Source organism: Ptiloglossa arizonensis, chromosome 3 (assembly GCF_051014685.1).
Source record: "Ptiloglossa arizonensis isolate GNS036 chromosome 3, iyPtiAriz1_principal, whole genome shotgun sequence".
Taxonomy (NCBI): Eukaryota; Metazoa; Arthropoda; class Insecta; order Hymenoptera; family Colletidae; genus Ptiloglossa; species Ptiloglossa arizonensis.
Window position 1 is genome coordinate 27,231,535 of NC_135050.1, and position 16,566 is coordinate 27,248,100.

The window sequence follows — 16,566 nt, forward strand, 5'->3', positions numbered from 1 at the left end:
TTCTCTTTAACCGTTTACCGTGTATACGCTGTATTCCGTCACGTGTTACCGGGGGGTTGTCTATCAGTCTTCACGGTGCGGAACCTCTATCGACGAGACCGCGCGCGTTCTAGGAAACATTCGTCGAATTGGCTAGAATCTCTCTGTAACAATAACGACGTCCGTTTTGACCCACGGTCGAGAAAAGCAATTTTACGCGCTACTATGTGTTTTCGGTTACTTGTATTATTTACAAATGCATCGGATGGTACAGCGACCGAATCGTCGATCGGACGACTCAACAACGTTCGGGGACGCTTACGATTCAGATAAGCGTCTCGGATATTTAGTTCCTTCTTTTTTTCTTTTTTTCTTTTTTATTTCTTTAGGCGATACGACGCTACGCGAAAGCCGTTCGTCGAAAAATAAAGCCAATAGAGAACGCTGAACGCGATCGCGTTGTCTTTCCTTTCGTTCGTTCGTTTTTTTTTTTTTTTGACGAGAAATTTGGGGAATATTTACGGCACGTGTGATATATATATTTTTTTCTTTTTTCATCGAGTGAAGCGAATTTTCTCTCCATTTTACCGATATGAAATCGCAGATCGTTCGATCGACGCGTGTTCTCGTTTTCTTACAGGTTTTCGGCTCGCATCGTAAAAAAGACAGTCGAGTTGTTCGGTGGATGATGAATGCGTTCGAGTTAACGGCACTCGGAGCGATGGTTTTCGCGTTGCCCGAAGTGCAGAGGCGATGGACTCTACCGTTCCCTTTATCTTTTTACGTATTTAGATAGATATACAGTTACCTAGAAAGGTATACGAAACTAGCGACACCTGTCTGGAGTGTGACAGGCGGTCAGGAACTCTTCGGCGCATGGGCGTGCGAGGACGTGGCTTTCGTTGCCTGCCGATCGCGAAACGAAAACATCTCTCGGAACGATGACTCGATTCGTTCGTAGAGATCGACTCGATGCTCCTTAAGGACACTGTAGCACTAGTTAGTAGAAAACGTAAAGAGGCCTTCACACGATACGATGCCGCGTGCGTGACAGTTTCGAACGCGACGCATTCGATATCGATATCGGACAAGGCAACGATAACGTTCGAACAGTGGTAAGAAAGATTCACCGTGTACAGGCCATCTTTGAAAATTAGTACCGAATCCGCTGCAATTTTATGCAATCACGCTGGAAGGTTGTTTCTGGTGTGCAGATAAACATCTCCGACCACACGGTTCACGTTGTAAAAAATATTTATTGGACAATTAATGAAAACAGAAGGAAAAAGTTTCGCCGTGGTGCGCGCAACATGGCGTCAATAAATATTACGCGGAACTACATTAATATAAGGGGGCCGAAAGCTGCTTATTCTTGTCAAGCAATTTTTTTTTTTTTTGTTAATCCTCTTCCGTTCTCTGCTCTATATCTCGTAGGTGGCGTCTGCGAGCTCCCCGAATAGACGCATCGATTTATGTACACGATCGCAAACCCCACGAATTGCCTAATCGGTTAATTGCGCATTTGCCCATGGTACACAGAATCGGCGATCGAACGAAAAAAAAAAAAAAATGTTTCTTTTCCCTTTGTTTCTCACTCGATCCGACGTTTGTTTCCTTGCATCCATGACCACCGCCCCCGCTCGCTGCAACCGACATGCCCGTTTCCTTAATTCTATTTAATTATCATCTTAAGACTTAGGCTTTAGACGTTGTTAACCTTACCGATTAAGCGCTAGCTTAGTGACTCACTTCGTACGTACACACACTGTTGTTACCATTATCCCCGTTTCCTTTCTCTTTTCGCAACTTTTTTTCCCCACCCAATCCGCTCTGCCTCTTCGCTTCAAACTCTACGCACAATCAATCACGGCACTCGCTTCGCTTCTCCCATTTCTTTTTCTTTTTTCTTTTTCTCTCTCTCTCTCTCATTCTTCTTCGTCTTCTTACTCCCTCGTTTAAATTACGTATATCGGTAATTTTACGCGACTATATAAGAGTAAAGATAAAATATATAATTTGCATTTTACACGTTCCGGTTAACGCTAGGAATTCTATGTCTGTGTGTACGTGTTGTCGCGTGTGTTTACGCGTGTGTGTCTGCTCGTGTATTCATTTTTCCCCCCGTTTCTTCGCGCCGCACTTTTATATATATATATATTTACTCTATATATAAGTAGTAGTTCGCTATCCAATGGATACAAAAATGTTCACTTTAAGCTAAAACTGGGGTTCGCGACGATCGCTCGCCGATGATGATCCCTTCCGCGGCTCGTCGACTCGCGAACGTTTGCCTCCCGATTCCAAAAATTGCAATTCCGTGTCAGGGACGCGCGATCGACTAAACCGAGTTATCGAGTTGGAACGCGAGGTTTGTCGCGAGCAACGCCGCGCGAGCGCGCGCGATTATTGCACAATTCAGTTTTTCCACGTGTCACGAACGATTGCCGGCGAGAGAAATACCGGCGATAAATTCACCAATAAAGACCCGAACGATCTTTCCATTCCCGTAGATAAAGAACCCTTAAAAGAGTATTTCCAATCGTCGATTTCACCCGTGCACTTACGAATTGAGACACAACGACGCGGCGTACCTTCGGCCAATCGGCTAAAACATTCGACGAGGATTAATGTTGCCAACCTAGCGGCCGCGAGAAGTCACAGAAAACGGTTTGTCAGGCAGGCATTTATGCGTGAAATTTTGCCTGCACTGTTGACCACTGTGTCGTAACAGTTGATACCGTGACGCAAGGGCAATAAATACTTCCTTTGTCTCGAAAGCCGCACCCTACGCTTCAATGCCGGCCATTACCTGGCCTACATAGATGGTATCGCTGATTAATGTACCCAGAATTAACGCGTGTCTCACTTACCTACCGCGAAATGCGCAAAAATGGGGCCCGAATCGTGTGAGGTTAATCGATTTATCGCGAGGGTTATAAATCGTAATCGATACACCGTCCCGTGGTCCCGCGAGTTCTCGGCCAAACGGGAGAAAATTTGCTAATCGACGTGATATACGATCGAAAACACGTTTACGCTTTGTCGTCCGATCTGGCGAAGGATCGAGCGAAAGAGCAACGACCAATGGGACGTCGATTCTCGCGTTGACGGACAGAGCCGCTGACGGGAGGACAGCGAAGCGAAACGTGTCCCTCGCTCTCGGAGAATATTCCGAAAGAAATTCAACTCGGAACGGGATCAACGAAATAGATCGTTCGTTGCAACTTTCCTCGTCGAGGTCTACGAGACAACGAAAGTTGCGCGATGCGTCGCTCGAAATATCCTCCGGTGGCAATCGGGACGTAAACATAACCTATATCGTACGCGCAAACGTCGTAGCTATCCGAGCGGTATCATCGCGGAAGTAATTTAGTAGGAAAACTGTGAACGTACATCGTTTATCGCCTGTGTTTCTCTTTCCTTGAAACTTTTACGAAAACCCATATACACCGACGACGATACGCGAAGCTCCTCGATGGGCTATCGAGTTTAATTGGCGCCAATTTGCCCGAGCAATTTAGGATCGCGACCCCTGACCGTAAACGTACATTTCGACGTCCCCTCGTCCCCCCGGTTTCCCCTCCCCCTTGAAAAAAAAAGCGAGCCGCTCGCAGGAGACAGCGAGCGATCGTCGAAGATCTTCCGTTTTTCACAGTTCGTTGCTCCTCAAGGACAAAAAGTTATACATAAATAAATCTCTCGAGAAAGAAAGGCCGGCCGGTGCTCAATCGATGCGCGTGCGCGAGCTGGACCATGTATTACGTATATCAGTTCCATGTATCTACCTTTTCCCCACGATCGCTTTTCCTCTTTTTCCTTTCCCTCGTTAACGCGAGAAACGGGACGAAAGTTCGCGGGAGGACACCCGTTGCGTCCCTCGACGTTACTCGCCAGCCATGATCCAAGCGCGTAACAACATATCCGCGTAGATCGCCGAGTTTTTTTCCTTCGAATATTTTTCCACAATTTCTTCCGCCCGGTTTTTTTTCTTTTTTCTTTTTTTTCAACTCTTTTCTTTCCTTTTAAATACCGTCGTTCTTTTCGTCGTCATCGTCGTCTATACATATTACGTATTCGTTAATTATCGTTTATTACGTGTATCGTAAATTACGTGTATACAAGGTATAAACTAAATTATGTCGATCTAAGTTTACAACACAGCACAAGAATTCGCCGCGGCGGAGTTCTCCGACGTGTCGGCCCGCGTGACGCCGCGACGCCGCGATCGTACGCGGCGTCCACGGCGTCGTCGATCGCGAGTTTCGGTGACCGGGCCGACAGATGGTGTTTGGTACTGCTTGGCACGCTTAACGCGTTCGACGGCCGCTCGCGTCCGAACAGAATGTTTTTTACGGGCAGCGAGCAAACGGGGAAACAAAACGGATCGCGGTCGATACCGAATCAAGTCGGGGACTGGTCGTCGAATGTTTCCCTATTCCAATATTTTCTGCACCGATCGAGTAGCACGATATTCGTAATATGTATTCGAACAGCACGATTCGACGAATAGTCCCAACTCCTGGTGCAAGTACACGAGTACTTTCCCGTTCGGACAACAACGTTCGAATACCCGTAAAATATTCGTCTGTTGAATTATTCGAACAGTCCCAGCCCTACACCGAACATGTGACTAGCGATTGAAATGGAGGGAGCAGTTAGTTGCACCCTATCGGTCCGTTCGAGTTCCTCGAGTAATTTTCGTTCTTGTTTCGCGACCTCGTCCTTCGATTAACCCCTTCGATGCTATCTCGGTCGCTTGGTGAAATTAATTATGAAATACTAGAGTTAAATCGAAATCAATTGGTTGCTCGAGGTCGCGTCTCGGACTGTGAATTTAACCTGAAACGACTCCAATTTTCACGCGGCGTTAACTCGCGTCTCCCCGCTCGAAAGAAAGTACGCGGCGGTGTGGTGGGGATGGCTCCTCGGCGACCTTGAGCGACCAGTTCATTTTACTTCGACCGTTTCCCCATATAAAGGTACGCGACGAGATCACCGACGATATTCGCGACTCGATTCAAGAAGTTAAACTTTCTTCTCGCAATGATATCAACCGAACGAAAAAGACTATTTTCTTTGCAACGACGAGATAAATATTTCGACCAATTTCTCCGCAACGAGTCAAACATCTTTACGCGTAGAAAAGTTACAAATTTATTTTCGGAAGCGTATCGTTGCGTTTACACGATAAACGATCGTGGTTTCGAGCCAATCGAAACTACGAAACTCGAACGAGACGACAGGGTTGGCGATTCGGGGTGGCCAATGCAACGTATCCGATTCAATTACGGTTTCTTTTGCAGGGACGATCCAATGGTTACGAGAAACGAACATTTTCGAAAGGTTAACGATCATTCTTTTTTTGTTTTTCTTTCACGGTGAATTCTAACGCCAGTTTCTCCAAGCGGGCGAACAGCTACTCTGAATCGTTTCACGGCGGACGACGAAATAGAGTTTTCTGTCGGCGGCTTTGCTCTCTAGAGTCGCTATTAAGGTGCCAAGCGGTTTCATGCCGAAAGCATCCTATTCCGAAAATACGCTACGAATTACATCACTTGGTAACTTGGCCTCGTGTCGCGCGGAGCAGCGGTAAATTTTCAGCGGAGCGCTCGCTCGCGAGGACCTCTCGAGTTTTGGTCGTATCGAGGATCCCTCTCGTCGAGGTCGCGCATCCTTTTTCCTTCGGTCATTGTTTTCGAATATTTACAAAGAGAAAACGAAAACGCAATACGGTTGCGCGAGTACTCGAAAGCAACGTTTCGAAGTACATCGCGGCGCGACCTGCGTCGAAAAATGGCGTCCGCAACGAAACCCGACCCGGAAGACGCGACGGTTGCACGAGCTGTGAACAAGTGGAGAAACGTACCTCGAATCGCGAAAAAAAAAAAGAAAAGAAAATTAAGCGCACCGAGAGCGATCGTACGGAGAACGTTTTCGTCGAATATTTGAACGTTTCGATCCCGTCGAGTACTTTTTGAAAAGAACGAAAGTGTTGTACTCGACAACGTTGGAAACACCTTTTTTCGAGCAGGGACCGATACTTTCGGCCAGCAACGCAATAGCTATATTCGCGCGATCGTAATTACAGTACGCGGCTACGTGTTACCCGTAATTTTCGAATTGTACGCTCGACGAGAATAAATTAACGATTCGGATCTCTTAATTAAGGTCCCTTTTCGACGTGTTCTTCGAGCGGTATGCCGATCGGGTGAGAAATTAAGAAAACGGTTGCCGGTGGCGGGATAATTTCGCGAAAGAAAATTAAAGGTGCGGTGCATCGGGCATACGCGCGTCGAAGAACAGGTGAATATCAATTTTTTTTGGAACTGACCTTGCGACGACACCGATGGAGAAATGTCAAGTCGGTTCGATTCTGCTCCGCCGGAGGCCCCCTCCGCTCACCTCAACACTGTTTTCGTTCTTTCAGCACTAAACGGGAACATTCCCCGCGTCGCGTAACGCGATCGGGCCAAAAATACTGGCGTCGACGGATCCGATCGATCGATCACCAAAAAATCACTAGAATTTAACCAATTACAGCACACAGACGGACACTGATCTTCACTGGTTTCACGATTCTTCTTCCTCGTTCCCCTCCTTTTAGCTCCTCCGCTGCCGTTCTTCCGTTCTCCTCTAAATAGGTGTGCAGACGTTTTCTTTTCCTTCTAATTTCCTTTATTCTTTTTTTTGTTTTTTCTTCGTTTCGCCTCTTTTCTCTCGTTTGTTTTCCACGTCGAATCCTCCCGGCACTGGAGAAACACATTCGAAGATCACACTTGGCACGTTCGCGATTCCTTAAATACCCTCGCTGAGCCACCGCGGTATTGTAGAGAAAAACCTATCTAAACGATCCTCTAAGAACACTAAACCGTTCATCTACTCGCTAAACAGAGACACGACGGACGACCGTCCTCTTTTTCCGCTATTTTAACTAACCGCTCTACGACACTACGCGTGTACGACGTAAGAGAATAAATAATAAAACGCTTTCCTAAGGTATATTCGCGCGGTATTTTTCCACAACAGACTCTCTCATCGCTCGTTCCGCGACGCACACATTCGTTTCTGAACCTTTCTCACGTCGTGGTGGCGCGTCATCATTCGTCGTTTCTCTTCGTATTTCAAATATACGTATACACCAACGCGTACAGACGTACACACATTATATGCATGTATGTATACACGTATATACTTATATACATATATTTGTATGTATATCACTTTACACGCTTCCACGGGCACATTCATACTCTACTTACAATTACATAGATCCGAGCATTCGCGCGCGCAATTCCCCACGACTCTCTCTCTTTCTCTCTCTCTCTCTCTCTCTCTCTTTCTCTCTATCTATCTCTGTCTCTCTTTCTTTCTCTCTCTCCCTTTCTCTCAATCTTTCTTTCTCGCGACATTAAAGTACGTATATTTCGTTTCTCTCCGTTATCCCTATCATTATTATAATTATCATAGACTTTAGTACAATTACATTCGGTTAAATGTAATAGAGGTTAACGCGGTTCTGATTAGCATGTGATCCAGTTTTTCTTCCGATCCGATCATCCCTCTTCTTCGGTTTCCTCGACGTTCCGCTACATTGTTATTAGAAGATCGCGCGTCCCTATAAATCTTCATCCGACTCGTTCGTGTGTCCCGTTCCGTTTCCTCTCTCCTTTCTGTATTCCCTCGTGTCTCTCGTCCTACCACTCGGCTTATCTCGCATTCCCTTCCCGTTCTGTCTCCCTCTCGCTCCGTCTCGTTCACCGTTTCTCGTTCCCTCTTCCGTCTCTTTGTCATCGTCCCGTTCACGTCTTCACTTCCATATCTCCGCACTGTCTGTCGGCCACGTTCGTTTCTCGTTCTACGGTTCGTCCCCTATATCCGTTATCCCTTCTCTCATCTCCTTTTTTTTGGTACGAGCAACTTGATTAACACGACAAAATAAGCGTCATTGCTGTTTTTTGGGGGAGGTTGGTTGGGTGGGTGGGGTTTTTACGGTTGGGGTTGGGGTTACGCAGGAGTTTGGGGTGTACGTATTTGGAGGTCATCGGGTATTCGCAGGGCTGGCGGGCTGGTGGCGCGGGGCTGTGGGTGGGGGAGGAGGTAGTGCTGGAAACAAGGTATCAACGACCCTGAGAGAGATGAGACCTCTTTGGAAGTTCCACTCCTCGGGGCTCTCTCAACCCTGTGGCGACGTCTGAGGCGAGATCTCGGTGTCGCCATCGCCCGAGCCTGGCTCGCCCTTCGTCTTGTTCTCCTTCTTCCACTTCATCCGTCTGTTTTGGAACCAGATTTTGATTTGCCGTTCCGTCAGGCAGAGCGCGTGCGCGATCTCGATGCGCCGCCGCCTGGTCAGGTATCGGTTGAAGTGGAACTCCTTCTCCAGCTCCAGGGTTTGGTATCGGGTGTACGTTTGCCGTCCTCGTTTCCTCTCTGCAACACGGAAATAACGTACCTCGTTAGCGTTTCCAGGACATTTTCGCGCGGGTTAACGGGTGAACGCGCCGCGAATCGGGGTTACGGCTTCCTCTCGACGCGGCCGCGAGCTCGACGGAAAATTCGCGACGCGCTGGAATCTCGATGGAGCCTAACGTCGCCCCGTGACCTTGATCGTGGTCGACCTCCGCTGGAATAAATGCGCGCGCCATTTGCGGGACCGAGTCTCGTGGCCTCTTTCGTCGGAACGTGGACGAGGATTTTATCGATATTATGATTATTATCGTTATTACACGGGTAAAGCCGCATCGGTGATACCGCGTGGTCCCAGCGTTCGGTAAACGAGGAGAAATCTCCCGGTGTCTCGAAAGGTTCCAACGTTTCGGGACGAACGATGTGGGTATTAGAAACTTCGAACGCGAAAGTCGTGTCGGCTGACAGTGTTCTGGGTGAGGGAGCATCGAAGCACGATGTAATATTTTCACAGTCCACGGATGATTTCGTTGCAACGGGATTCTTCCATCTCGAGGGAAAGTAATCCCGGGATCGCGCACACCGAAACGTTCGTTGATACCATAAGGGCGCAACGACGAAACCCTCCTCCCGTGTATCCAATTTCGATTCGAGAATTAAATAGAACAAGTAGGTAGGTAGACGCAGAGGTAAGTAAACATAGTTACGGTGTAGAATCGAGGGCCAGCCATGCGCGCGGTTATTAACCTAACCTAGAATTCGAGTAGGTGGCTAAAAGCAGCTAAAGATATATAACTCTAGGAGACATCTATTCCAGTTTCAACGTTGGGATTACGGACCTACATCGCGCAGAATTCGAGGACCCGCGACGCGAACGGGAGAAGCGTCTCGATATTCTCGAAAAGTCAGTCCTCTCGTTGGAAGACAATTCACGGCTGTGGAAATAAATCGGCGAGTCCGAGGAAGGATTAGCCGCAGTTGCCGCGGTGTCTCCGGGCGTGCAACAACGTCCCGAGAATCCTAAGATATTCCTACGGTGTCCCCGGTGGTTACAAAGGGGATCGCTATTTTTCCACTTCGATCGTTTCGAAAATCTTTTCGAATCGCCGGGATTCTTATTCGTCAACGTATTCCCCGATCCGGTGAAAGAGCCGAGCGGCGAGCGGAGCCTCCTCGAGCGCTTCGTTAGCCATCGTACGCCTCCTCGAGGAACGCATGGCCCGCTATCCGGGATATTTAATGAACGCCGGGCAACCTGCCCCGGCACGCGGGAAAGTTTTTACCCGCGGTCCCGTCGAAACAAAAAATACCTTGTCCGGGCGAAGAAAAAGCTACGGGGCCGGCGAGTTCGTAGGCGCAGTTCCGCGTATGATAGATACCGTACAGATATCCGTGACATGATCTGCGCTCGGTGTGGCGGTACACGAATCCCGTACAAGAATATTAATTGTGCTTGCCCAGGGAGCAAGGGAAAGGGAGAAGCGCCGCGGACGAACAGAGAGAACCAGCTGGTCCCTGGTCTCGCGCGTCCGTGTGCCCCCCACACGCAAACGCGATCCGGGCATAATCTCAAAGGGTTAGGTTAGCCGCTCGCCACACGAGCGCAGGAGGGCAAAACGAGGATATTTCAGAGTGGTACGAGGGAGGGAAAAAAGAAGAGGGGGCGCGCAGGGATGCGCGCGGCAAGAGAAGGAGTTCGAGGAGGAGGTCGGAGAAGACGGAGAAGACGAAGAAGAAGAAGAAGAAGAAGAAGAAGAAGAGGAGGAAGAAGAAGAAGAAGAAGAAGAAAACTCCTTGGTGAGCATTCGAGGCAAACGCCGCCCGTCGCGCTGTCGGCCGATGAAGACGGATGGCGACTCTCCTCCGGAGCGAGAGAGGGAGAATTCTTGGAGGGCTCTGCGTCGCTCGGTCTGGACGGAGATAGAGGCCCGACGGAGAGGGAGAAACTCTGGGAAGATGCCCTCTTGTTCCCTCCCTCGGGCTACGCTCTCAAATTAACAACATACCGATCTCTTTGCTTATAACTTTTAACGATTTCGCTACCTTCCACCACGTATCCGCCTCCACGGGAACAGTTGTACTCTAAACGGGGACCCTCTGAATACTCACCGCGCGTATTAGACGGATCGATCGATTTCGATTTCACGTGGACAATGTTCCAAAAATCGGACAACGTTTACCTCCAGTCGTCGAAGGGTTAAGTGTGGGTTAGATTATATATAATGTACGAGTAGCTTGAGTAGCTTGAGCGGGTATTAGATTCGATGGACGAGTAAATTTTCCTTTTTCGGGGACAATATTCCGACGACGTTAGCCTAGAGATTTCAAACGTTTCAACGAATTGTTTTCCTAGGGCATTGTTCGTCGTTTGACCCTCCGTTTCAAGGTCTACGTTCGCGCAAATTTCGTTATCGGGTGCTCGGCCAAGATCGTACCGCCCTCTTCGACGTGAAAAATGGAACTTTCGTTCAAGATCGCGAGACGTTCGCCGCGAATTTGTTATAATTTCGAAATAAATAGTCGTCCGACTCGCGAACGCGTCAAAGCCTTCCAACGATATTGATCGCCCAACGAGTGTCCAATTTTCCCCGTTTGAAACGACGACGGACGAAAAATCGAGACCGAAATACGACGACGACGACGATGTTTGTCGCAAAGTTGGAGTCCTAGTCGGCCAATCAAAGGATACCCGAGATAAACATAGATCCCGCGTTTCATCAAAGCGAACGAGCGACTCTCTCGTGCGCGTGCGTGCATGCATGCGCGCTTCCACTCGGCTGGCCAGCTTATTAATGTTCATTCGTCGTACGGTTAATGAAGGTGGCTCTCGTAGACCAGCTACGATTCTGACCCAGAAGATCGTCAAAGCGTTCACGAATAATGAAACGGCTCGGCGTCGCGCTCGAGCTACCGTGCACCGATTAGTTTATGCCTCTTTATCGATAACAGTCTTATTACCTAAATTGTAAACGATTCGCGAACGAAGGATTTACGTGTACCACCGCCGGTACCAAAGCTGCCCGCGGCTTTGAATACGGCGAGCGGACCGATCAAAGAGATTCCTAATAACGATGGCGCCTCAAAAGCGGTCGTTGACTGATTCCCGGTACTGGTGCGTGCAACTGCTTCCTATTAAAGTTCGTTTGTCGTACGGAGAATAAAGATGGGATCTCGGTACGCGAATTTCGCGGATAGAAACTCCACGGAGACCTTCCCCGAACGAACCGGTCGGATCGTTCCGAATTCGCGATTCTCCAAACTCTCGACTCTCGAGATTCGCGATTCTCCGGATTCCCGATTCTCCGGACTCTCTATTCTCTAGATTCTCGATCCTTCGAACCCCCGACTCTCCAGATTCACAATTTTTTAGACTCTCGTTTCTCTGGATACTCGATTCTCTGGATTCTCAATTTTTTAGACTCTCTTTTCTCTGGATACTCGATTCTCTAGATTCTCAATTTTTTAGACTCTCGTTTCTCTGGATACTCGATTCTCTAGATTCTCAATTTTTTAGACTCTCGTTTCTCTGGATACTCGATTCTCTAGATTCTCAATTCTTTAAACTCTCGATCGTTTAGATTCTCAATTCTCGAGATTCTCGATCATTTAGATTTGGCGTTCCGAATTATCTGAATCGTTCGTAGCTGAACATTTGGAAAAGTATCGGAGATTTTCCCAGCGTCGAATCGTCGATAAAGGTGGTTCGTGCAGACACCTCTGGCGTCAGAAATGGTTCCTCCGTGTTGACTCCGCCCTCGGTAACCATTACCCTAATAACAAGGTGGCCAAAGGATATTAGCAATATCCTCCCGGGTTTAAATATGCGACGTTCTCATTCGAAGCCGATCGATTCCATCGGCGAGGACTCGAATCTCGATTAGCCTGGTCTGCTCGCTGAATTAGACATCGGACGGTCCGGTTTTTCTCGGTGACCGAGCATGCGGGCTTAATTAAAGAGGCGTTCTCTGCTCGACAACGCGCTCGTAACAGTAATGCGTGCGGAAAACGGCCGCGTGTATGATTATGCAGACGCGGAGGACGCGGACCGGAATAGGGAGGGAGCGAAATCGATCGAAAAATAGAGAACCGTCGCGTTGCCCTCGTTCTCATCGAAAATAAGTGAAATCGGTGTTGCGGCTATTAGCGAAACGAAAATTAAATCCAATCCACGCCCGAGAGATCGTAGAGACGCGTTGTGGAAGTGCGCGCTCGTTCCGAACACGTGACCGAGTTAAGGTTACGCACGCCCGAGCGGTTCGAGTAATTCGAAATTTTCCATCCGGCCCGCCATTGATATTTCCTTCGTTCGATGATACACTCGCGTTCGAACGTGGCGCGTATCGATGTACTTTCGTAGAAAATTTTCTCCAAAGATATTCACGGAACGTAGAATTTCCTATCCGATGAACCATCGACTTTCGAATGTGCACCGAGGTACCTGCGAATAAAATTCTGTCCCAAAGTATCGAGAAACGTGGAATATTCCCTCCAATAAACTGCCGATTTTCAAATACATCCGCATCGATGTATCTTCGCGAAAATATTTCGGTAAGAAATATTTAAAAACGTAGAAAGTGCCACCAAGAGGACGTCGTTGAATTTCTTCGAAGTGTACACGTAACCCCTGAAGAACATTAATCCTCTCGACGATCGAAGTAGATTCGTAGCCTCGACATTTAAAACCGACAAAGATGACAACTCCCACGACTCGAAATGTCTCGGGAATACACGCCCACGCGCGATTCGCGGCAGACAGGGTTCGACGCGACGCAAACTAACGATTTCCCGAATTTTTCCACCGCGAGGAAAGGCGCCACGACGCTAGAGAATCGAGGGAACGATATTTAGATCCTAGGCGCTCTCGAGAGTCCTTGAGACGGTGCGAAAGCGTTATCCGCGCGCGTGATCTCCGGCGAATTAATCACCGCCGTGCAGCCTGGAAGGCTGGAAAGAATTTAATGGTGTGTTTTCATCGTGCGAACACGTCGTGGGAAACACGGCCGCGACGAACCCACGAGCTGCACACAAGGAATGAATTTTCGTTCTCGCCGATTGACCAGGAACCCGAAGACGCGTAGTCACCAGGGCAGTCGCGACAACCTCGAAATCGCACGGAACCTCGCGACCAATGGGACAACAGTGGGTCCCGGAAAAAGTGCTCTCGTCGACGATGCTCCAGAGACCTAGGGAGAATTTTTTTTCTCCACAAAGGATGGGACCTTCGCGAGAAAGAGAGAGAGAGATAGAAAGAGAGAAGGAGAACACGAGGCGCAGGGCGTGTTAAAGAGGTCGATAACAAGAAAACCTGGCCGGTACCCTCGGTTTATGCTGAACCGGCGTTCCGATGCCGGCGTTGCTCTCGCGGACGGAGGTGACTTTAAACGCGGGGCAATAAATTAACGGCGTTGGGTTACGCAAGGATCAAATGTCCCCTGGAGTATGCCCGAGAGATTTATGGGTCTGCCTTCACTGGCGCAGCATGAAGGAACGGAACGGAACAGAACAGAACGTACACAACCGCGCGGGCTTATTATAGGCTAGTTGCTCCGCTTCTCCGCTTCTCCTCCAGCCGAGACTGGTCTCTTTCAGACCCGCCGCAGGATACACGCAGGACTTTTCAGACGAGCCGAGCTAGCCGGATGTTGTAACCCGCTAATAAGGCGCGGCCACCACTCGCTGCCCAATTAAGCTAAGCTTTACGTGGGCACCTTAAGGCCAGGCCTTGAAACGCTCTTCGATTAGATACCCTAGATATCCCATTAATTTTATCGTACGCCCTCTCCCTCGAACGCCCTAGTCCCTATCTCTTTCCGGACCGTGCAAGCCCCGTCGGATTATATGACCGGTCGACGTCGCTGACAGAGGTTCAGATTAATCGCGAGGAATCCGGTGAACCGCCTTGGAGAACGCTCGCGATGGATATTTCGGGGATTCGGGTGTTCCCCGACCGAGTGGAAAGATGAGGAGCGAGGGAGGGGGATTCTCCCACCCAGGTTGGCGCGAATATCGCGGGACGATCGTTTCGACGGCGGTTCAGGTGACGATCACCGCCCCGCGCGGCGAATCCTTTCCGATGGTATAACGGTGAACCTCGAAACGTTGGCATCCCTTTAATCCCGTACACGTGATCGAACTTCCTACGGGTATACACCCGTTGCGGTCCGTATCCGTCCGTGCCCGCCATATATTTTAAGCGGGGCTATCCGTCTTGCTTTTTGTATTTCCGTTCTAGGCTGCTTTATGTCACGTTGTTTTCGTTCGAACTTTCTTCGAACGGGGGACAGGGGCAACCAGGGGGACCCTCCTCCGGGTTTTTTGCCACACGGAGACACCGTAGGCCCCTCCGCGTAGGGGTCGCGCGACGCCGACAAGATAACCTTCGTTCAGGAATTTCGCCGGTTGTTTATGCGCGGCACCGTAAGGAGGGTCGCATTCCCGAGGACTTGGCGAACTTCCTGAATCCACGATCGGAAAAAAATTATAAACGTTCCGGCTATCATCGGGACACGGAACGCACGGGAACGCGCTCGCTCAAAGGGGTAGGGGGGACGAACCCCGTCCCCGTCGACGGAAAACTCGTCTCGCGACGCGATCGAAACAACGCGCGGGAACGTCTTCCGTTTGTTTCTCCGTAATTGAGCAGCTGGTCGCGATTACTCTCCGCTGCGGGGCCCAGCCCGCTACGCCGAACTGGATGCGTCTCTCGAACACGGGGCAGCCACCTGGACCAAAGTGTAGACGACGACGAAGACGACGACGACGATGAGAACGACGACGACGACGACGGAGGAAAAGGAATTCGACAGAAGTCGCCGACGCCGTGGTAAGAAGAACGTCGAGTCGACCGACACTCATAGAGGGGACTTAGAAGACCCCGAGGAGGGCACATCGTATCCGATAGGAGGGCCTTCTTTCCCTCCTCCTCCTCCTCCTCCTCCTCCTCCTCCTCCTCCTCCGCCGCGTCTTCGAGTTCCTTTTTTTGTCTCGCGGCGAGCAGACGAGCAGACAACCGGACAAGGAGACGGAGTCCGAAAGCCCGGAGGAGCTGCTGGAAGGTCGAGATAATGAGCAGCGGGAACGGGCCGGCACGACGTACGCATTTGTACGGTGGGTATCGCTCGGCTTATCCGATGTCCTACTTTGTCCAACGATCGTCCCTTTTCATTTACACCTGCTTGTCTCGCCGCGGATCGTAGGTGGATCCTTGTGAGAAACGAGCGCCCGCAATTGTTAACGAGACGCCACGTTACCCGGATCGGCTCTGCCGTTTCAATTTAGCACCGTTGGGCACTCCCACGAACACGGGATACCCGGGACAGGTGTTCTTCTCCTGCGATCGAACGAATTTACAAACTCCTCCTACGCGGCGAGTTCTGTAACTATTTCGGTTGGTACCTTCCTCCCTGTTTTTCTCTTTTTCGGAACCGAGCTCTCTTCTCTCCTTGGAGAAGAAGACTCTAGTAGCGTTCGTCTTGCAGTCGATGTAACAAAATTTCAAACGACCGATTATTGCTTCGGACTACTTTACTGTATTTTCCATGGTACTGAAATTCTATCTTGTAATTGTACAAAGAAATAATATTCTACCGTGTCTTTGTACGTTTACGTTGGATCCGGAGTTTGTGTCTTCGAGTTTCTCGCTGTTGTATCGTTCTTTTTCCTTTAATTCGGTACTCGGTGTTCGAAATAAAGAAAGTCAGAACGTTAGGACAATCCCTCTTTAACGAAACATTCCATCCCTGGGAAACGTTCGTTCCCCGACGTCCCTCGTTCCTGGAACTTTTTCCAGACTTCTTCCAGTAGCGTCAGCTCCCCTCTGGCCCGCTTGGACTATAGTTTCCCTCGATTTTTAGGTTTAATTTATACATGCAGGTCCATCAGAGGACCCATATCCCTCCGCCCGTATCGTCCATGGTTGTCTCGGGAGTTCATGGCGGCGGCCCAAAAAGCAAACGGACATAGGATTTCCGTGGACCCATCCATCATCGTCATCCGTCCCTACGCCCTCCTCCGACCGAGTTTCCCCCCTTTCTCGCCCTCCGCCCTCCTTCGCGCGCTTTCCGTTCGTCTCGTTCGCTCTCGCGTCGTTTCCTCGACGCTCCTCCTCTCTCCCGGCCCTCCGAGGCTCCATCCTCTTTTTGAATATCTCACGAAGCCGCCATCGTTACGGACACCAATCTCGCG

At 49.5% G+C, this 16,566-nt stretch overlaps 1 protein-coding gene across 3 annotated transcripts in view; it reads right to left on the minus strand.

Annotated features, from left to right (window-relative positions):
• Nucleotides 1–16,566, minus strand: part of Antp (homeotic protein antennapedia) — a 40,646-nt gene that overhangs the window by 13,035 nt on the left and 11,045 nt on the right. For all 3 annotated transcript variants that reach the window (XM_076305924.1, XM_076305923.1, XM_076305922.1), the window contains exon 2: nucleotides 6,311–8,406. In XM_076305924.1, the coding sequence (XP_076162039.1) occupies nucleotides 8,153–8,406 (254 nt within the window). In that variant the 3' untranslated portion in view covers nucleotides 6,311–8,152. The remainder of the gene's footprint in view (nucleotides 1–6,310; nucleotides 8,407–16,566) is intronic.